The 18315-nt window shown below is 37.7% G+C and overlaps 1 protein-coding gene across 10 annotated transcripts in view; it reads left to right on the forward strand.

The window, feature by feature from the left end:
• Positions 1-18315, forward strand: part of RBMS3 (RNA binding motif single stranded interacting protein 3) — a 609095-nt gene that overhangs the window by 452426 nt on the left and 138354 nt on the right. For all 10 annotated transcript variants that reach the window (XM_021386133.1, XM_021386140.1, XM_021386132.1 and 7 more), the window contains 2 exons: positions 1024-1181; positions 11156-11235. In XM_021386133.1, the coding sequence (XP_021241808.1) occupies positions 1024-1181; positions 11156-11235 (238 nt within the window). The remainder of the gene's footprint in view (positions 1-1023; positions 1182-11155; positions 11236-18315) is intronic.

Consider the following 18315-nt stretch of genomic DNA (forward strand, 5'->3'; position numbering starts at 1 on the left):
GATTTCTGCTTTTCTTTTCAAAGCCTTGAATGTGTGCGGCAGGGAGAGGGCAGACATCTTGGTTCTGTCCTGTCTTCATACATCTTCCAGAAACACGACCTGCGATTCGTTGTGTTTGACAAGATACGTCAGCACTGCTTTTAATGGGGTGTAATTTGAAGCCAGTGTAGTTGACCTGGGGCAGATGGCTTCAGGACTGTGTGTAATTTCCTCAGTGTAAGCTATAGTGCTGCTGCAAGATTGTTTAACCCATTTCAGGACACCTTCTAGCAAAAAAAAATAATAATTATATATATATATAATGCTATTGTCATATGCATCTCATTGTTGAAAAAGAACAAATTCTTTCTGCCCATTGAAATGTGTAATAAAAAAAATAAATCTGTTTCGGAAGACTTTGTTGGTTACGGTATTGTCTGGCTTGCTGCATAGCATGAAAATTTTACGTTATGTTTTTGTTTATTAAGCATTAACTAAAGTTGCCATATCTCTGATCCAAATGAGGCTTGCTGTGTATTACCTACCACTTTTGATGGGGGCAAAAAGAAGGAAAAGATACTGTGGAAAACATTTTGTGTTTTCAACCAACCTTGCTCATGATGGACAGGTTGGATGGGAAGTCTGCAGGCTGGAAAGCACATCTGCTGAAAACATGTGTTGGGTTTTATTTCTTTATTTATGTTAACAGTGAGCACATTTATGAAAATCATGTTTTCTTCACAGTCTGTTTGTTAAGTTAGGACACAAACCCAAGAACATTTGTGCATGAGAATAATTTTATACAAATGATTAGTGTCACTGAGTTCAGTAAGAGCAGTCACGCACAAAGTTAAGCACATGCATGAGAGTTTGCAGAAATTTGGCAAATATTGTTGTCATCGTGAACAGATTGCCCAGCTTCGCTTCTAGCGCAGCTGTAATTTTTTTGGCTTGGTCTTCTTATGAGTAGCCCTCATTGCAGGAGCAATAAGCTATTCCATTCTGCTGAGTCTAACTGAGGCTGTTTCTCTCATTTTGTCACAGCAACAAGAGCAAGACCCCACAAATCTATACATCTCAAATTTACCTGTTTCCATGGATGAGCAGGAACTGGAGAACATGCTGAAACCTTTTGGACATGTCATTTCCACCAGAATATTAAGAGACGCAAATGGAGTCAGCAGAGGAGTTGGCTTTGCCAGGTGAAATCCTTACTCGATTTATGTATATTTTTTGGCTTTATTCCTTTGCAAATGCTGTCTACTCCATAACTCTAAAGCCTCATAGCTATGGAAAATGCAAAGCAGCACCTTTATCAGATTGCGCATCTGTTCTTTCCACTGAGCTGAGGAATACCAGTGCTTCATTTCATTTCTCCAAAAATTAGTTCATTGTATGTATGTATGTACGTACATAGAAATAAAAATCACTAGGAATAATGAGCTATCCATGCAGTATTAAGCTTGGATAATAATAAATGTCCTACAGCTGAAGGAACACACATGATGAGGAAACTGTTTAAATATTTAGCAACAACTCTGCAACAAGAAGAGGTAAATTTAGCAGTTGGAAGAGCAAGAGGAAGGGACTATAACTGAAAAAAATTCCACAGGTTCCTTGACCTGTGGAAAAATCTCAAGCCTATGAGAAGAAGTTAGGAAGAAATATTTGCATATAGCATGCCCTGTCAGAGTAGTTTGGACAGAATAGGCAGCATGTTACTTCCATGTGGGTCATTGGCAGGATAGAAAGGCAAGTTTCAGTGTTTACTCTCCATGAATATTTACACAGATTCTCCACAGCTTGAAACATTCTTAAATCAAACAGTTTTCTTTTGAAAAGTTAACAAATGCAGAGCTATATATAGAAAGATAATGAAAAAGCAAATAAGAGAAATCTTTAACTGTGCTGTAAATCAGTTTTCTGATTCGAGAGAGAAAAATCAAAAATATTAATTAAAGAAAAATCCCAAATCATTGTTTGTTCAGAATATTCATAACATTGTCCTTTGTAGGGGAGGCAAAGTGACTTAATCATCTTTTGAATTTATTTGAAATATTCCATATCTTGACATATCATAGCACTTTTCTTAGTGTCAGAACACCACTCAGTGAAATGGGGTACTGTACGATAAAAAGGTAGCATGCTAGATAAGTGACATTGTAGTGTTACCTTTGTCCTTGATGTGAAAGATTATCGTGCAAAGAATGTTAAGATAACACTGTTTGAATTCAAATGGAAAAAGGCAAAACATTTATACTGAAAGAGGGCACACTGTTCTTTATGCATTCTTGCAGATAATAACATGAATCTTTCTAGCTCACTAAATATAAATTTGTGTAACTCGTGGATAAACTTGTATTTTAAAAAATTGAATTTGTTTGTGAAAATGTATTTAATAATGTAACGTATTTTAAAAAGCCGTTCGGGTGTTAACATAAAGGTTTTGTAATTCACCATGCAAATGACAGAGGAGTAAAAACTTTGCTCTGCAAAGCAAAGTCTGTATAGCACAAATCTTCCTGGGGGTGAGGCCAGAGTTAATCCAAAAATGTATAACTACAGTTGAATACTGACGCTTGTCTTGGCAGAATTACCAGTACATGCTGTAATTACATGACCACCTGATCTTCTTTTGGTAATAGTGTACTCTTCTGTATCATTTTACTGCATGTCACTCAAAAGAGATTAATTTGTTTAGCTTTGCTTGTTGTAATGAGGGTTTCATTCTAGTGTACCTACACCGTGAGTACACACAGGGTAGGTATGAATAGGGTATATCTAGGCAATGGCAGCTGTATTTCAGTCCAGATAAGATTTTGGAAGTTCTGATCAGCAACCCATCTGGTGATCTTGGCTGTTATATCTTCTGGCTGGGGCCCTCTTGCCACAGTGGAGCTGCCTGCTTGTGGAAGTGCCTCATGCTGCTTCCCACAGCTCTTACATGAGCCACAGGAGCTCAGGAGAAGTCAACTTTGTGTACAGGAGAACTGAGCAATTTTGAAGTTAGACAGTTCAAAATTATTAATTAAGTACTGTGAGGATTAAAAATACTTTTTTGACTCTGCCCAATTATGTGAATTTTGAATCTCAAAATAAGTGTTTTCAAAAAGTAAAGACTTTTTCAAGAAGTAAAGATTTTCCATAGACAACTGTTGTCAGATATTTTTCCTAAGTGGGTATGATTAGCAATTTCATAGTACTGCAGGTGGCTACTTAATCATTTATAAACCAAGTAGCTTCAAATGTTCTCGGATCAAACTCTTAGATCTGGGTTCTGAGTAATGTCTGGCCACATTAGAGTTCATCCTCTTTTAAAATACACACATAGAAAACTAGCTCACTTTTTTAATCTGTTAAAGTATTTCCTCTTTTGCATTCCTCAAAAGCAGCAGAACGGATTTTCTTGAAGCTTTCTAGAATGTTTCACTGTGGCTTGAACACAACTGTGCCTAGGTATACCACGGGGGAGATTTTGGGAGGAGAGTTATGAGCAAGGGGCCAGTGAAGGGTAACTTTGGATTCCAGCTGTTGCTCCACAGAAGTCCATCCTGTTGAAAGGGAATTGATGTAACCTCTGGACACCCACCTGTACCTCACTGCTCGCCCCAGCTTTGCACTTCAGGGCTGGTGCTACCTGGCTCCAGGCTCCCTATGGGAGCTGCCATTTGGCAGGGTTCACTTGCTGCTGTCAGCAGGGCTTCTGCTGACACTGGTGAGCAGAGCTGGGGCTGAACACAGCCAGTCACACAGGAGGAAGAGAAATGAGGAGGAGTAGTGCAGAGAAATACTTCCTATAAACAGGGAATATGGAAAAAGGAGAAGGTGCAGATGAGAAGCTTTGTGCTCAATCTGTCATAAGATTTCTTGTAGATAGTGGGAATGATGCAGTGTTGCCCTCACACGGGATTTCACCACAAGACTTAAAATGGTAGGTGATTCTCTCAAATCCCTGTTGCCAAGAGCCATTCAGTGACTTCAACACTTGATCTTTCATTTTGAAAGTGTAAGTGGATTCCTCAGAGCTTAAAATGAACGCAAAGTCCTTAATCCTCAAAAGAATCAAAGGAAAAAAAACAAAACAAAAAAAACAGAGTAACTGGATTTGAAGGCTTTTTTTTTTTTTTCTGAGATATCATTCTAAAGCTGCTCTGTCGTCTCTTATGATTTGAGCTTTGTGAACTAGCTGTTAGCAGTGTTGTTGGTGAGAGTAAAAAGCAGATCAGAGGTAGGGAGTAAGAGAGGTCTTGGAGGGAGGCTGGAGATACTCAATAGCAGAAGGTGCCCAGAGTGTGGAGGGAAATATTCACCTCCATCCTGAAGATGTCACATTACATAGAGGTAACTCTGTGTGCTGAAAGAGTTGGCTTTCCACAGACTTGTAAAGGGTGAGTGCCAAGTTTCAATGTCAGAAGAAATACAGAAGTAACACAATCAGAGTGGAGTGGGAATGTTTTGCTAAATGAAAGCGGGACTGTTTGGAGGAAGATTTCTAGGGATCGCTGGTGGTGCTTCTTTGGAGGCACAGAAGTGTCAGAAGCATCAGGGGATAGAGAACATCCAGGTAGTTTAAGGATGCATTTGTGAAGAAGGGAAATGCTTTGTTCTTTCTTATTCAAGGGTTTAATTGAAGATGATTGAAAAGGTGTTATAAAAGGTGCTATAAATTTAACTTGAACAAATCCATCATCTGGGACAGTAGTGCAGGCTTAGATGTGATGAAGATCATTCCTACTTTCAGTCAGAAGAATGATCTGTCAAATCCTACATCTTCTCCAGGAAATTGCTTTATAATTGGATATCTCAGATGAAACTGGAAATCCCAAACATGCCCCACAGACTGTGTGTGATATCTGTATAATATTCCAATGTCTGCAGTGATAAATTTTCATTGAAAAGCCTCCCTGCAGAATGCTGGAGACCTTTATGGGATGAGAGTGTGTCTTCAAAATCCTTACATTTCCATCTGGTGTTGCAATCTAGACAAAAATGTGGTAGACTCAGTACATCACTGAGAATATTGCCAGGCATGGGTCTGTGCTTCCATGGAGATGCAAATTCAAGGGAAGGACAGACAGGGCAGGATCCCACTGTCACCGGGATCCCAAATGTCACTGGGAACCGATAACATGAAAATAATCATCAATCCCTTAAAGGGGAAGAAGGAGGAGCAAGGAAAGTTAGGAATCATTAGGTGCTTTAGCTGAGCAATTTTCATGACCCAAGCCTTAGGTATTGTGAGTTTAATTGAAAAACTCCTTGGGACACAGAAGAGGGGGCGTGGAGGCATTGAGATGTACCCTGGGGAGGAACTTATTGATGTCACTGAATTAGTGAAATAAAGATTGGGTTTCAGAACTCCACAGTAAAGTAGCATTGAAGTATTATTTAAGTGTCCTCCCTACAGTGATGGCAATATTTAGAATACCATACATACGTGTACCACACTCAACTGAACAGCAGAGGGAGTGTTTTATAGGTCATTTTAAATGATAAAGTTCAAAGAAAGAATTAGAAACCACTAACTTTTTTTTGTTTGTTTACTATCTTGTAACTTAAAATGACCTTGCAAGATTGAGCCCCCAAGTGACATTTTACAACAAAGTCATAAGTCTCTGAAAACAGAAATTATGATGGAAATGCTGACAGTCCGACAGTCAAGTATTGCACTGCTAGGAGGCACCAGTAAAATACTTAACCCGAGACTCTGAAGACTGTAACATAAATCAGACAGGGACTAGGTGGAAATGACTGTGTGTTCATAGTGTTCTTTTTCCAGTAACGTGAGAAAAACTGTCCAACATAAACTGTCATAAAAACATGTTTTGATACTGTTCCCAGTGAAAGACCCAAGCCAAGAGATTCTCAATTAGCTTTCTCTATTATCTCAGAGCAAAAAGGTAACATTAAGGAGATGTTCCTCTGAGAAAAAGCAGAGGGATCTCTAGTGGGGCATTTACTCAATTTGTTCTTTGGAGCTTAGGCTCTATTCTTGTCTTTTCCCTGCCTTGTTCTCTTGGTGGAGCTTCCAATGGGATGCTTTTTTCTGCCAGCAAATGTTTTTTTTTATTAAACTTATCTTCTACTTATCTGCAGTATACATGTATTACATTTAGTCTTTCGAAACAATACTTGACTCAGCAACTGAAATTTTGAGCCTCACAGGATCATTATTCTATTTATAGAAGCTTTGTGTGAATTTCAGTATAAATGGATCTGTTCCAGTTTCCACTCAAGCAAAATGAAAGAGCCAAGCCTTTAATTTGTATATTCTTTCCCTCAAAGGAAGCTGTGCATCTTCCAGGGTTTTTCAGGAAAATATAGGAATCATATAGTTGCATCAGATTTCTTCTGAAACAAACAGGTTTCTCTATGGACTGGAAGCACTGTAGCTCTGTGCAGGGAAATCAGACGGGTCTCCTGTGCATGATGAATAGACCATATGCCCCCATAATCCCATCCTTACCTGTTGTCACTGGAGTGGTTTTTGCATAACTTGCATATCCATCTGTGATCGTAGACAACATCCTGCTATTCAAGCAAACAAGAATGAACATGAAAAATATACAGACAAGACGTGCTGGGAAAAGACAGTATTAATGAGAAATGAGGAGAACTTGACAAAATGAATATCTCTTCCTGTAAATGATAAAGGGAACAATATTTTCAAAACAAAAGTTTTTCAACTCAAAAGTGCGAAAATCTTGAAGCAATCACGCACTGAAAAGTTGGGGATGTAATGTACCTGAATCAGTTATAGCGGGAAAGAAAATCACAGGTAACAAACATATCAGAGTTCTATAATGCCTGGAATTAAGTTAGCAAAATAAATTAAAGAAGTTATTGATTAAGAGTAGGGTATAAGGAGAACTGGGTGCTAAGAAACCTCATACTAACCAATACTAACCATACTATTTTGTAGCTTTAGACTGTTTAAGACCAGTTCATTTTCTCCAACTTGTTTTACATCACAGGCAGTTCAGTTCTTCCAAATACCTAATATTGGGATAAAACTTCTCTTTTACCAAGATACAGCTTACAGAAGTGATTTGAAGATATAACCCCCCCCGAAAAAAAATGCCTTCTCTTTTCTACATAATGTGTGTTTGCGGATTGTCCTTCTTGCAGTTAAATGTTTCTGCTTGATTTATCTTTTAAATTTAGCTGGTTCTTGTCACAATTTTCTCAACCAGATTAGGAACTACTTTGTATATGTTTTATTCTCGCCACAAGGTTTCTCATGCACCATTATCAGGCTGCCCCTCTCATTGATAGGCTAAAGAAACTTGAGTTCTCTGTTGCGTATTCAAACAGTGGGCTCAGTTCTTCAGACAGTCTGCTGCAAAATATTGCTACCACCTACTTATTTTCATCTTTGAAAAATGCCTTAAATAGTAAAGAAGCACTATTGCTGCATCCATTTATACAAGAGAGCAACAGTATTCTTATGTTGGTCATAATATAAATGTGATAACAACTGCATATTTAAATACTTAAATGTGGTATTAAAAAAAGGAGATGATTCTCATTTACATTATTTTTATTAAGCAAAGTGACTATAGGATATGCATAAACCAAACCCACATTTTACTTTTAACTGGTAGTTACATGGATTACATGGTACTGAATATTTCACATGCAGTAATTATGTATATAAATTTTATTAAATTGCCTTTTGGCACTGCATCAATTTTTATAATAAGACAAACACTTGTAAGACCTTCATTTTTCCCAAATTTTCCTTTTTTTTTTTTTTTTTTTCCTTGATGAAGGTTGCCTATCACATGTAACAGTGCATAATGGCTACTTTGGAACCACTGGATTATGTAAAGAGAATGATATGAGTTTTTTTTAGATGATCTAAAACGAGTATTTAATAGCAAGAGAAGAATCTCAAAGGATTTGGTCATTATATTTGCTTAATATTAACCAGTCATTTTTTTGTTGTTGTTTTACTAGCCATATTGTATCATCATAAATTTGTAAATTTTGACTAGAAAAATAATAAGAACAATCTTCCCTTTCTTATTTTTTAAATGAACTTCATTTCTAGTTGGATGAAATGTCTAATTACTTATATTGTACTTGAGAATCTCTGGAATATATTTCCAGAACCAGGAAAAATATAGATACAACTGAAAATCAATTCTCACATTTGTCTTTGTTTTATTGGTTTATTTTGGTAGTTATCTGTATGTTTAAAAATATCAGAATAACCTGGCCTATGGCTTTGATAATATTTGCCACAATGCATTTCTAGACTCAGTAATACTATATCTAAGTAATACTTAGATATATTGTTATCTCTAAGCTGTATCTGAACATACCTTGTTTTCTATGATTCTCTCAACACCAAAAACGTTCTGTTGAAGAGTTTGAAAATAGTAGTTTGTGAGTTCTCTCATTAGAAGCAGATTTTTATCCTCATGTAAAGCCTAAGCTGATTTCCAGCAGGAGTTGAGTAGCTATATCTTTCAACAGAATTTTTTATCAGTCCTCCAGAATGTTATAATTTGCCTATTTTTCTTCCATTGATCATGAAAAAAAATAAAAAAAAAAACTGAAAAATGGATTCAGAAGTATTTGTCCCTCAAGTCTACCTATGCTCTGATAATATTCTTCAGTAGGAAACTTGTCTCCCGGAGATTAGCTTTTAATATGTAGCATTCCTGTTAATGGTAGTGTTATTAGATAGTATTTTGTACCATTACATATTTTGAAACATTTCTCTCTCCAACAAGATTAATAAACTGACAAGAAAAAAATGCATTTTGTCCATCTCCCTCGAGTTTCTAGACATTCTATAGTAGAGGAGTGCCAGAAATTTTTGAAGAAACAGTAGGCAGAATTTATTAGTGTGGACCCAGCAGAAGTATATTTTTATTGGGCCTCTTCCCAGGCATAGCTAGTCTTCATGGCTTCGTGTAAATAAAAAGAGAATGAGGAATCTTGGAATCAGTGTATACCGATATGTTCAACCTACAGGTAGGCACCTGCCATAGACGCTGACACCTAAATAATTGGTGTTGATCAGTTTTAACTATATTAAAACCAGGGTGATAGCAAGTATCAGATAATTATCTAAGAAACAGGTGTTATGGACAAGTAAAAATTACAGTTCATCCCTAGATGGCCCTCCAGGGGACAGGCGCAGACCAGGTCAGTTGATGGCTGCAGGCCTGCCAAGGTGCAGCTGGGAGGAAGGCCTACCCCACACAGGGCTGCTACAGAGAGCACTCAGGGACTCAGTGGGATGGCAGAGACGAGGGACAGCTGCCATTGTTACTCAGCAGCACATCTGAAGGGAGCGTGTATCGGCGGCTTTGTCTATTATGCCGCCTTTTCAAACTGAGTTGATAATGCTAGTGTCGGTTTCAAGTGAAGCATGTGCCCGATTACAGATAGCTAGCAATGGCATTTGAGAGCTGCTAATTGTGAAACTTGAGAAGAAAATGTGCACATTCTTTCTAAGGCTGCTTTTCGAATGATGGCCTTTTTATCCCAGAACACTGTGGGTTTCACTTTTATTCTCTTCCCACACTAAATGCACGTAGTGCACTGAGTCTCTTTCACTTGGCAGCTTATATATTGCATTCTTTGCAGGGACTGCTTTGGCTTGTTAAAATGTGCCCCATGTATTAAAATGAAATTGTCACTGCTGTGTGGTGCAACATAACATGGTTTGACACTAAGCGCCTGCAGCTACAGAAAACAGGCTTTTATTGCATTTATTCTTCCAGAGACAAGATTCTCTAAAGGCTCAGTGCAGACATTCACTTAGTTAAATCTGAATGAAGCCAAAATGAACAATCTAAGCTGCCGTGTGCTTGTACAAACAGCCCAGCCTACACGACAATGCAATGAAAGCAGTGTTACAACATAGAAATGACATTTTTTAATGATTTGATCTGAAACAAACTGACAAAAGACTTGAATATTGATCTGTTCTTGTTGCTGTTGTTGTTGTTTGTTTTTGTGTTTTTTTTTTTCTTTTGGGTGAGGGAGGTCATCCATTTGAACTTTAAGCAAACTTTTACCCTGGGAGTCAAACTGCTGCTGTAAAATCAATGTTGAGCCCCTAACCTGTGAGCAATGTAGAATGCACGTTACTTATTCCCAAAACCATGTGATAGAAAGAGTGGAGGATAAGATAATTTTTAAAAGATCTAGAGTAGTGAGAAGTAAGAAATACTTATGTTGGTGGAGTTACTTTATGAGGAGTACCTGGAAGTAAGAACTAATGTGCTGAAGCAACATTGAACATGTGTTTTAAACATCATTTTTCTAAGAGAAACAAAATGAGTGTATTGTTTTGGCTTTGTGATTAGTTTTTCTCTCTTCAGTTTTTCTATACCAACTGTGTAGCAGAGTTAATAGACCCCTCTGACTGGCATACTGTCCTGAACAACCTGTGAATTCCCTGATGATATATAGGCATGGTTTAGGATTTGACCAGTAGCTTTGTATTCTTTGACAGTCTATTCAATAATGTATGTACTAGTTCACTGTGAATGCTCTAATGCCTCAATTCTGAAAGTTATCTTGAGGTCACACAGAATGAATAGCAGGTCATTTCACCAGCCAGTATTACATGCAAATTGTCTTTACCCAGAATTTGGCTTTATGTAATAGGCACATATTCACTGCATTTGGTTTTACTCTACAGTTCATCTTTGCAGGTTATTTTTTAACATTGCAATCCTTAATAATTGTTGCTTAATCCTCCAGGTTCTTCTCCAAATCTCGTTTTTTTTTTTTTTTTTTTTTTTTTCCAACCCATTTGAAGTTATACTGGGTACAAGAGGAATCTAGATACAAGTTGTCTGCCTTTCCAGGCAGCACGTGAGAGCACAAAGAACGTCCTTGTTCAGGGAGATCCCTTGGAGCCAGGAGGGAGTTGCTCATTGACATTGCAGTAGCTCACACACAAGCCGGGAGCACAGCTGCAGGCTTTGAGGGTGACAGGTCCTCTTTACAAGCCATAGTACACCGTAATGAGCTCAACCAGTTTCTGTGCAGAAGTCAGCAAGAACAGCTTTGAAGATTTCTCTCAGCATCTGTGCTTGTCCTTCTTTTTACCTTCTTTTCCTTTTTGTTTTTGCTGACTGAGCACTTTTGTGAAAGTCTAGTAACACTTACTGCCTCTACCCTAATCCCACCCTTTTCTCTTTTCCAGAATGGAATCTACAGAAAAATGTGAAGTAGTAATTCAGCATTTTAATGGGAAATATCTGAAAACCCCGCCTGGTCTACCAGGTAAGTGTAGCCATCATTCTGAAATGTAAAATTTACCTATGAGTTTTGAATACAAAAGTGCTGAAATGTATGTTGAGAGTGGCTCTGCCCCTGCTAAGAGGTCGTACAGCTTTACCTGGATGAAACCAATCATTTTTGACCCGTAACAGTTTATTCCCTGCCCAAGTTCATATATTCAAGCATTTGTGTCTGACAGTTGTAGATTTAAGTGTGTATAAAAATCATGTTGTCTTGGTCTGTTTCTCCCTCATTAATGTGTATATTGTGTGTAATATTTTCCAATTAGAGCAAAGACCACTCAGGTAAATGCCAGTGCTTTTCTAACAACCTAGGAGTATAACTAGATCAGCAACTGCATTAAAGGTTATAAAGTGGCCAGAATTTCAGGTTGTAGTAGCTTTCTATTATTTACAGTTACTAGTATTAATAGTAGCAGCTTTCAATACTAAGGATAGTTCAAATATAAAGTGATTTTATACCATTTGTACTTGCCATAGTTTAATGAAATCTTGCCGTTTTCTGATGATATTCATGGAATACATTCAGTGGTATGCCCCAGCCACATCAAAAACCCAGTCACAGCTAGTATATCCTGTTTTTGAAATCTTCAGCTGTCATCTTTATGGTCATCAGCTGTAAAGCTTAGTGATCAGATGATTCTTAGTGTTTGTCAAGACCTCCCCAAGGCCACAGATCTGCAAAGACTTCTCCCTCAAACTGTCTCAAGAGCTGTTTAGAGTTTCTGGCATTACGTGAGCAAGAAATCCTTGCAAGAATTGTGCCCTAAGTAGTTCTCTACATTTTTTTTAAACTTCCATTATACTGTTTCCTTTTTTGGTTACTTTCATTAAATTCCTCCTTATTCATTGCCTGATTATACAGAAGATGCACTAAATACTCTAATTAAAAGAGAGCCATCTGCACAACTACTGTGTACAGTAATTGTATGCCGCAATGTACATATAAATTGTAGTCAAATCACCTTCATGAAAGAGTGTAAAACTTTTAGTGCAAGCTGGAAGACTTCATTTTATAGCCTTCTTTTTCACAAATAGCCACTGACAGATTTTCTTAACATCAACTAATGTATGTTATCTGCATAGTGTAGACAGACTCAGATGTGTAAAACAATGGGCAAAGCAACACAGGTAGAGACCTCAAACCTTTCGCATACTTTTCTGTGTGCATGCATTAAGTCACAGTAGTAATTTGCTTAATATCATAGCAACACCCAATGGAAAGAGTGTGAACAGCAAGAATTTGGGAAGAACAGTTTCATCATTAGAATCGTGCATATTCCATGGTCCCATTCCCATTTGTCCCAGAGAGTACATATCAATTGAGCAAGAAATAAAACAGAATATTCTTACAATGCCTGAGACAAGAAGAGCTATATGTTAACAAATAATAGCTAGTACCTGAAAATCATTATTTTTTTTCTTTAACTGTTATTTTAAATATGTCAGGAATTGATATTCAACAAAAATAATGTGGAACATCACAATAGGAGTCTTGATTCAATAGTGTCAATACTTGTTCCAAGAGACACAGTGAAATTGGATGTTACTGGTTGTAACTTTTGCTGCTTTCTCAGTTAAAGTACTCAGATCTACTCTTACTTTCCAGAAAAAGGTTTCCAGATGGGAAAGTTGTCTGATATGATTTTCTCTTGATTGCAGTGCTCACATGCATTTTTTAGTTGCAAGGATTATCTGGGAACTGAGTATTTCAAAAGTTTTCATTTACCTCAGTGCCATTCAGATGTAGGTAAAGTATAATGCAGCAGGGGGTAAAGCCAGTAACTGAACTCAGCTATCCGATAGATATCTGTACAATCCCGTTTTAACCCATTTTGGGGGGACAGGTTCCTTGGCTGCAAACACAGATAATTAGAAATTATTGGAGTGTATTTGATACACGTAACAGAGAATTTCTGCTCCTCAATATTTGTGTAGGGCACTCTTCAAATCCATATTTAAAAGACTTCTTGTGTTCATCTGTCTTCCTCTTAAGAAGCCAGAGAACAAACATGATCATTTGAGCAGCTGGGTCAATTCAAGTGATACTGACCACTCATTTATCTTTGACAACTGCAAAAAAAAACCAAGTCAGTCGTAGTTTCTTCTTCATATAGTTTCTATTAGAGCTGCTACTCAGTTTACGTATGTGTTACGTACTTGTATTTAAACTTAGTAAAAATAGAAGCATCTTATTTGTCAGCCTCCTGGCAGTTGTTTATCTTCCTGGATGGAGAACAAAGGAGGAACAAGTCTCCTAGTGCATTTGGAAAGTCACAGTCAGACTCTGAAAATTATCTTTCTAGCATCTCAGTAATTGACATAGAAAGAAAATCATCTCTGCTTATTGCTGTGACCTCTTTATGGATTTCAGTTAAAACATGTGGAACCAGAGAACATTAGCGGAAGTATGCAACACTATCTGTTATTAACCTCTACTCCTCAAGACATGATCTTACTGTGAGAGAAAACTAATCAATCCTTTTAGGGTTAAATGAAATTGATCGTGTATAGTCAACTGGAATTCCTTTTGGCCTAGCAGCATAATGTGAGGATCTTAAGTTTTTGTCCTCATCTCTCACCTAAGCTCTAATGTTCTAGAGCAAGCTTGCTGTCCAGTAACAGTTTGGATTGGGCCCATAAGAAAAGTCATAGAATTGTAGAATAATTAAGATTAGAAAAGACCACTAAGGTCATCTAGTCCAACCATCAACCCATCATCACCATGCCCACAAGCGGTGTCATTCAATGCCACATCTATCCTTGTCTTGAACGCCTCTGGGGCGGTGGCTCCACCACCTCCCTGGGCAGCCTGTTCCAATATCTCACCACTCTTTCAGAGAGCTATTTTTTTCTAATATCTAACCTGAACCTCCCCTGGCACAACTTGAGGCCATTCCCTCTCGTCCTATCACTGTTACCTGGGAGAAGAGGCTCATCACCACCATGCTATAACCTCCTTTCAGGTAGTTGTAGAGAGCAATAAGGTCACCCCTGAGCCTTTTCTTCTCCAGGCTAAACAATCTCAGTTCCAAGTCGGCTTTGCTGCAGTCTATTTTGTATTACCCTGCTTCTTGTGGGAGTGGGATTATGGACCAAACAAACCACTTTGGCAGCTAGCTTCCATCCAAACCATCTTCCCCAGTTGCATTCCCTGAGATGTGACCCAGGTAAGGAAATCAGATAAGTATGTGTGTGTGCATATACTGTGTCTGTAGGGTAAAATATATACATGCTGTGGTGCAGTTGTGCCTGATTATCAAGTCATGATCAAAGGACCGGAGTGAATAGCTTCCATGTGCTGCTACACAGTTTTGTCAGTAAGGCTAAGATGCCCCACGTCTCTGGCTTTCAGTATTGGTAACCTGTGGGCCTTTGTTATTTTGGCCTGAACTATACCACAGACATTCTTTTTTTCAGGTTCTTTTCTATCTATTGTTTCCATGGTAAATGAGATGTAAATTTAGTTCATTTTTAGGTTGTTTTATTTTGGTTTGGTTTGTTTTTTTTCACTCTCTGGAAGAGAGCAACTACTGTGTGCCTCAGCATTTGAGCGCAAGCAGGAGTCACACATCTAAGCTAGTCCAGGCCAACAGTACATCAGGAAAGACAAAAGCAGCCTCACTGCTGCACACACAGGACACTCTGAAGGCTCTGCATTCTGTGTGAGTCCAAGGCAAAAGTGTCTTATTCTTCAGTTGACTTTCTAACTTCAACTGCTGTCTGTCTATTGTCTGAAAAAAACTGTAGATCAGAGCAGTTGCAGCTCAAGACTGCTCTGCCTCAAGCCACTGACAGTGGGTTACTTTCTGACACTCAAAATGTTTTGCTGATCAGATGTGTAATGGCTAGGTAAATGGAGCACTGTTACATCTATGTTAGTGAATTATTCTTGCAGAGGGTGCTTCTCTGTCCAACTATTTGGCTTTGTTCCATTCCAAAGGGAATTGCTCCACTGTCCTGCTTGCTCAACTAATAGGCATTTCATGATGTTCAGTCTTAGATATATAGTGCAAGATAATTGGTTGTCCCATAAATAATTAGTTAATATCTTTGCATTTCTTCCACACTGAGAAAGAGCAATTGTCTCAAGAAATCTGCAAAATATCAATGCTCAGCAGATTCCATGTGAAGTTCATAAATATTCAGAGTAGCTCTTTGTTGATTTTTTAGTGTTTTGTTTTTGCTTTCCCTTTATTAGCACTGCTTTTTTGAGATAAATTGACCAGGGCCTAATAGCTGTTTTTTTTTTTCCTGTTACATTTTTTTACACTCTAAAGAGCGCAGTCCCACATGAAACTAATTGTATAGGTCCCTTATTCCCCTTAGACAGAGAAGTTAGCAAATGAATTCATCAGATCATAGCACTGTACATCTCAATCAAGACGAGAAGGGCACTATTAATGATGAAGGTAGCTCTCCCTGAGTTTTCCAATGCCACATCTCTTTTTATTGGTAAACAGGGGACTTTAAAATGAAATCCTGCTAATCTATCACATTTCTCAACCACAGAATTCAATATACCTGCTTTTTTTTGTCAGTAACAACTCGATTTCTTTTTGGATAGGCAAAATTTTATTGTGGTTTTTGCAGAGTTTTAGAAGTGTTCAGCTCCTAGTACACATGGATGTCTTAAAAATATATATTTTTTTCTTTTCTGAATACCTGCAAAGGCTTAACAAGTTCTTAGTTTCCTCTCAGGAATTTCACAGAAATACACCTCAGTAGTGTTAATTATCCATTATGCTCCTTCACAACATTTTCTAATAATTGTAGTACTTCCTAAATTTCATTTGCTTTCTAAATGCATTTGGTTTTCAGAGGCCATTGGTCCAATTCCTGTTTCAGCAAAAATTTCTAGACAATGAGACACATGAACACAATGCATGCTCAAGAATCTTCCTCTTTCTTCTACCTAACCTACCTGATCAATCTGATATCAGTCAGATCTAGTACGTGATCTAGCAGCTGGCAACCCTGCCTCCAGCAGAGGGGTTGGAACTTGACAATCCTTGAGGTGCCTTCCAACCCGAGCCATTCCATGACTATGTGATTCCGTGATTCACTGTAGCTGTGTGTGTCTTTTAGTACTAATTTTAGAGCCAGGTTACAAATGCCTGATAAAAAAGCAGAGTTAAACACTATTTTTGCATAGGTTAAGAATCCCACAAGAACAAGTGACTAGCATTTTGGGACTGACTTTTATTTGAACATGAACTCTTAAACAGGGAAAAATGATCTGCAGCAATGCAGATATATTTGCAGATACCTCAGGCAGGAAGATTGTTCTTGAAATAATGATCATAACTAGTCATACGTTTTTCTCTTGAAGAGGGCCACAGCACTGCATTTGTGTGGACTCATTTCACCAGAATGAACAGATATTTTCCACCTCTCTGATTAGTTTCAGTATTCTCTAGAGTCACCTCTTGGATTCTCTTTAACACAAAGAGTACATTCAAATACTTAATCTTTGCTTCAGAGAGGTAAACTTAGAACTTGGAATTACATATTTAAGAACAACATTTTTTCTAGGAGATCATGACTAAGACATGAGAAAAAACTATTTCATATATAATATGAAACTATTTCATATATAATATAAAAGCATTTTTACATTATTTTTCTTTCTTTCTGATTGGATGAACAAATGGTATCTTATATGTCATTAGCAATGTGGCCAATTGTTTTTCTGAATGAATGAATTAACCTAAAATGTATTGTTTGATAACTTCTTAGCTCCTTTCTTTTAGTTTGCTTCTTTATCTTTTTGTTTAATTGTGTCCCTTGATCTGTATGCATAAAACACTTAAAAACTATTCCAAAACTGTATTCTTGGGGAGTTTACTTCACTTTATTGAGGTAAGTAATAAATTGCTGTAAATATCCATGTCTTTCTATCTCTCTTTGTATATATGTGGATATGTATGTGACGTTTTAGACAAGACAAAACAGGAGTCAAAGATAGAAACTAACTATGTGCTGGTTTGTAGCTAGCCTAAGACATTTGTTGAGTGCTACAGAGAACTTTGAATAAACCAAGCTTTGCTAAGTTTCATACTGGTAATGCTCAGTGGAGCTAGTTTAATAAGATTATCTTATACATATTGTTATCCTCAGGAAAGATCTGTGTTCAGAAAAACAAAATTTGTATCTTGACTTCCTTTAACATTTATGATGTTAATGTTATCTGAAACTTTTACATTCTCTACCTTCTATGAAATCAGTAATGTAAATATTTTCATTGTTATCTGATGACTGCAGAAAATATATCCTTCCCTACTATATCAGAAAATATGATCCATGTAAAGACTTTCATAAAATAACTGTTTAACAGATTTTCTGTTTCTTTATCCTGTCTCCAATACCTGACTGTCATTTTTTTTAAATGGAACTGCTGTTATCTTTCACTTTCTGTGCTCTGTGAATGCATATGCTCAGCTCATTGTTAGCAGAAACTTCTTTTACATCTTGAACCCTATAAACATCCTTTTAAGTTCTGTCAGTTCATAATCTTTATCTCTGACAGACAATCTAAGTCTCTACTACCTTCCTTTATTGTCCTCCCCAAGTCCTGGTAAATGACCATGAGGTCAGTGTAACTCATTCGGCTTTGCACACCACGTGCTTCCCATGTCCTGGGCAGTGTGCAGGCGGCAGTGCCCAGCTCAGGTTCCTCTGGAAAACTGCTCAGTGCAGGATGGGCTCTGTGGACTCCTTGCGTAGGTCACATTAGACATTAGGAGATGTCTCACTGCATATGCAGCTATCAGAAGAGTGAGTCCTGCGGGAATTATAGTTTGATTAATCAAACATCATGTAACGGTTAAAACCACATAGACTTTGGCCATAAAGACAGGCTTTCTTCCCAAGAAACTATAGGAGGGATACAGAATTAGCAGAAAATATAAAACCTGCTGCTTAGATAGCTGTTCCCTAGTTAGGTCTCTGTGGCTTGATTTTGTGGCTCATGCAGGTATTTGTGGTGTGGCCATCCACATCGGTGCTGCATCTCTGTTCTCCTAGAATTCAGCCAAGTACAACTTGACCTTAATCCAGCCTG

Source organism: Numida meleagris, chromosome 2, assembly GCF_002078875.1.
Source record: "Numida meleagris isolate 19003 breed g44 Domestic line chromosome 2, NumMel1.0, whole genome shotgun sequence".
Lineage (NCBI taxonomy): Eukaryota > Metazoa > Chordata > Aves > Galliformes > Numididae > Numida > Numida meleagris.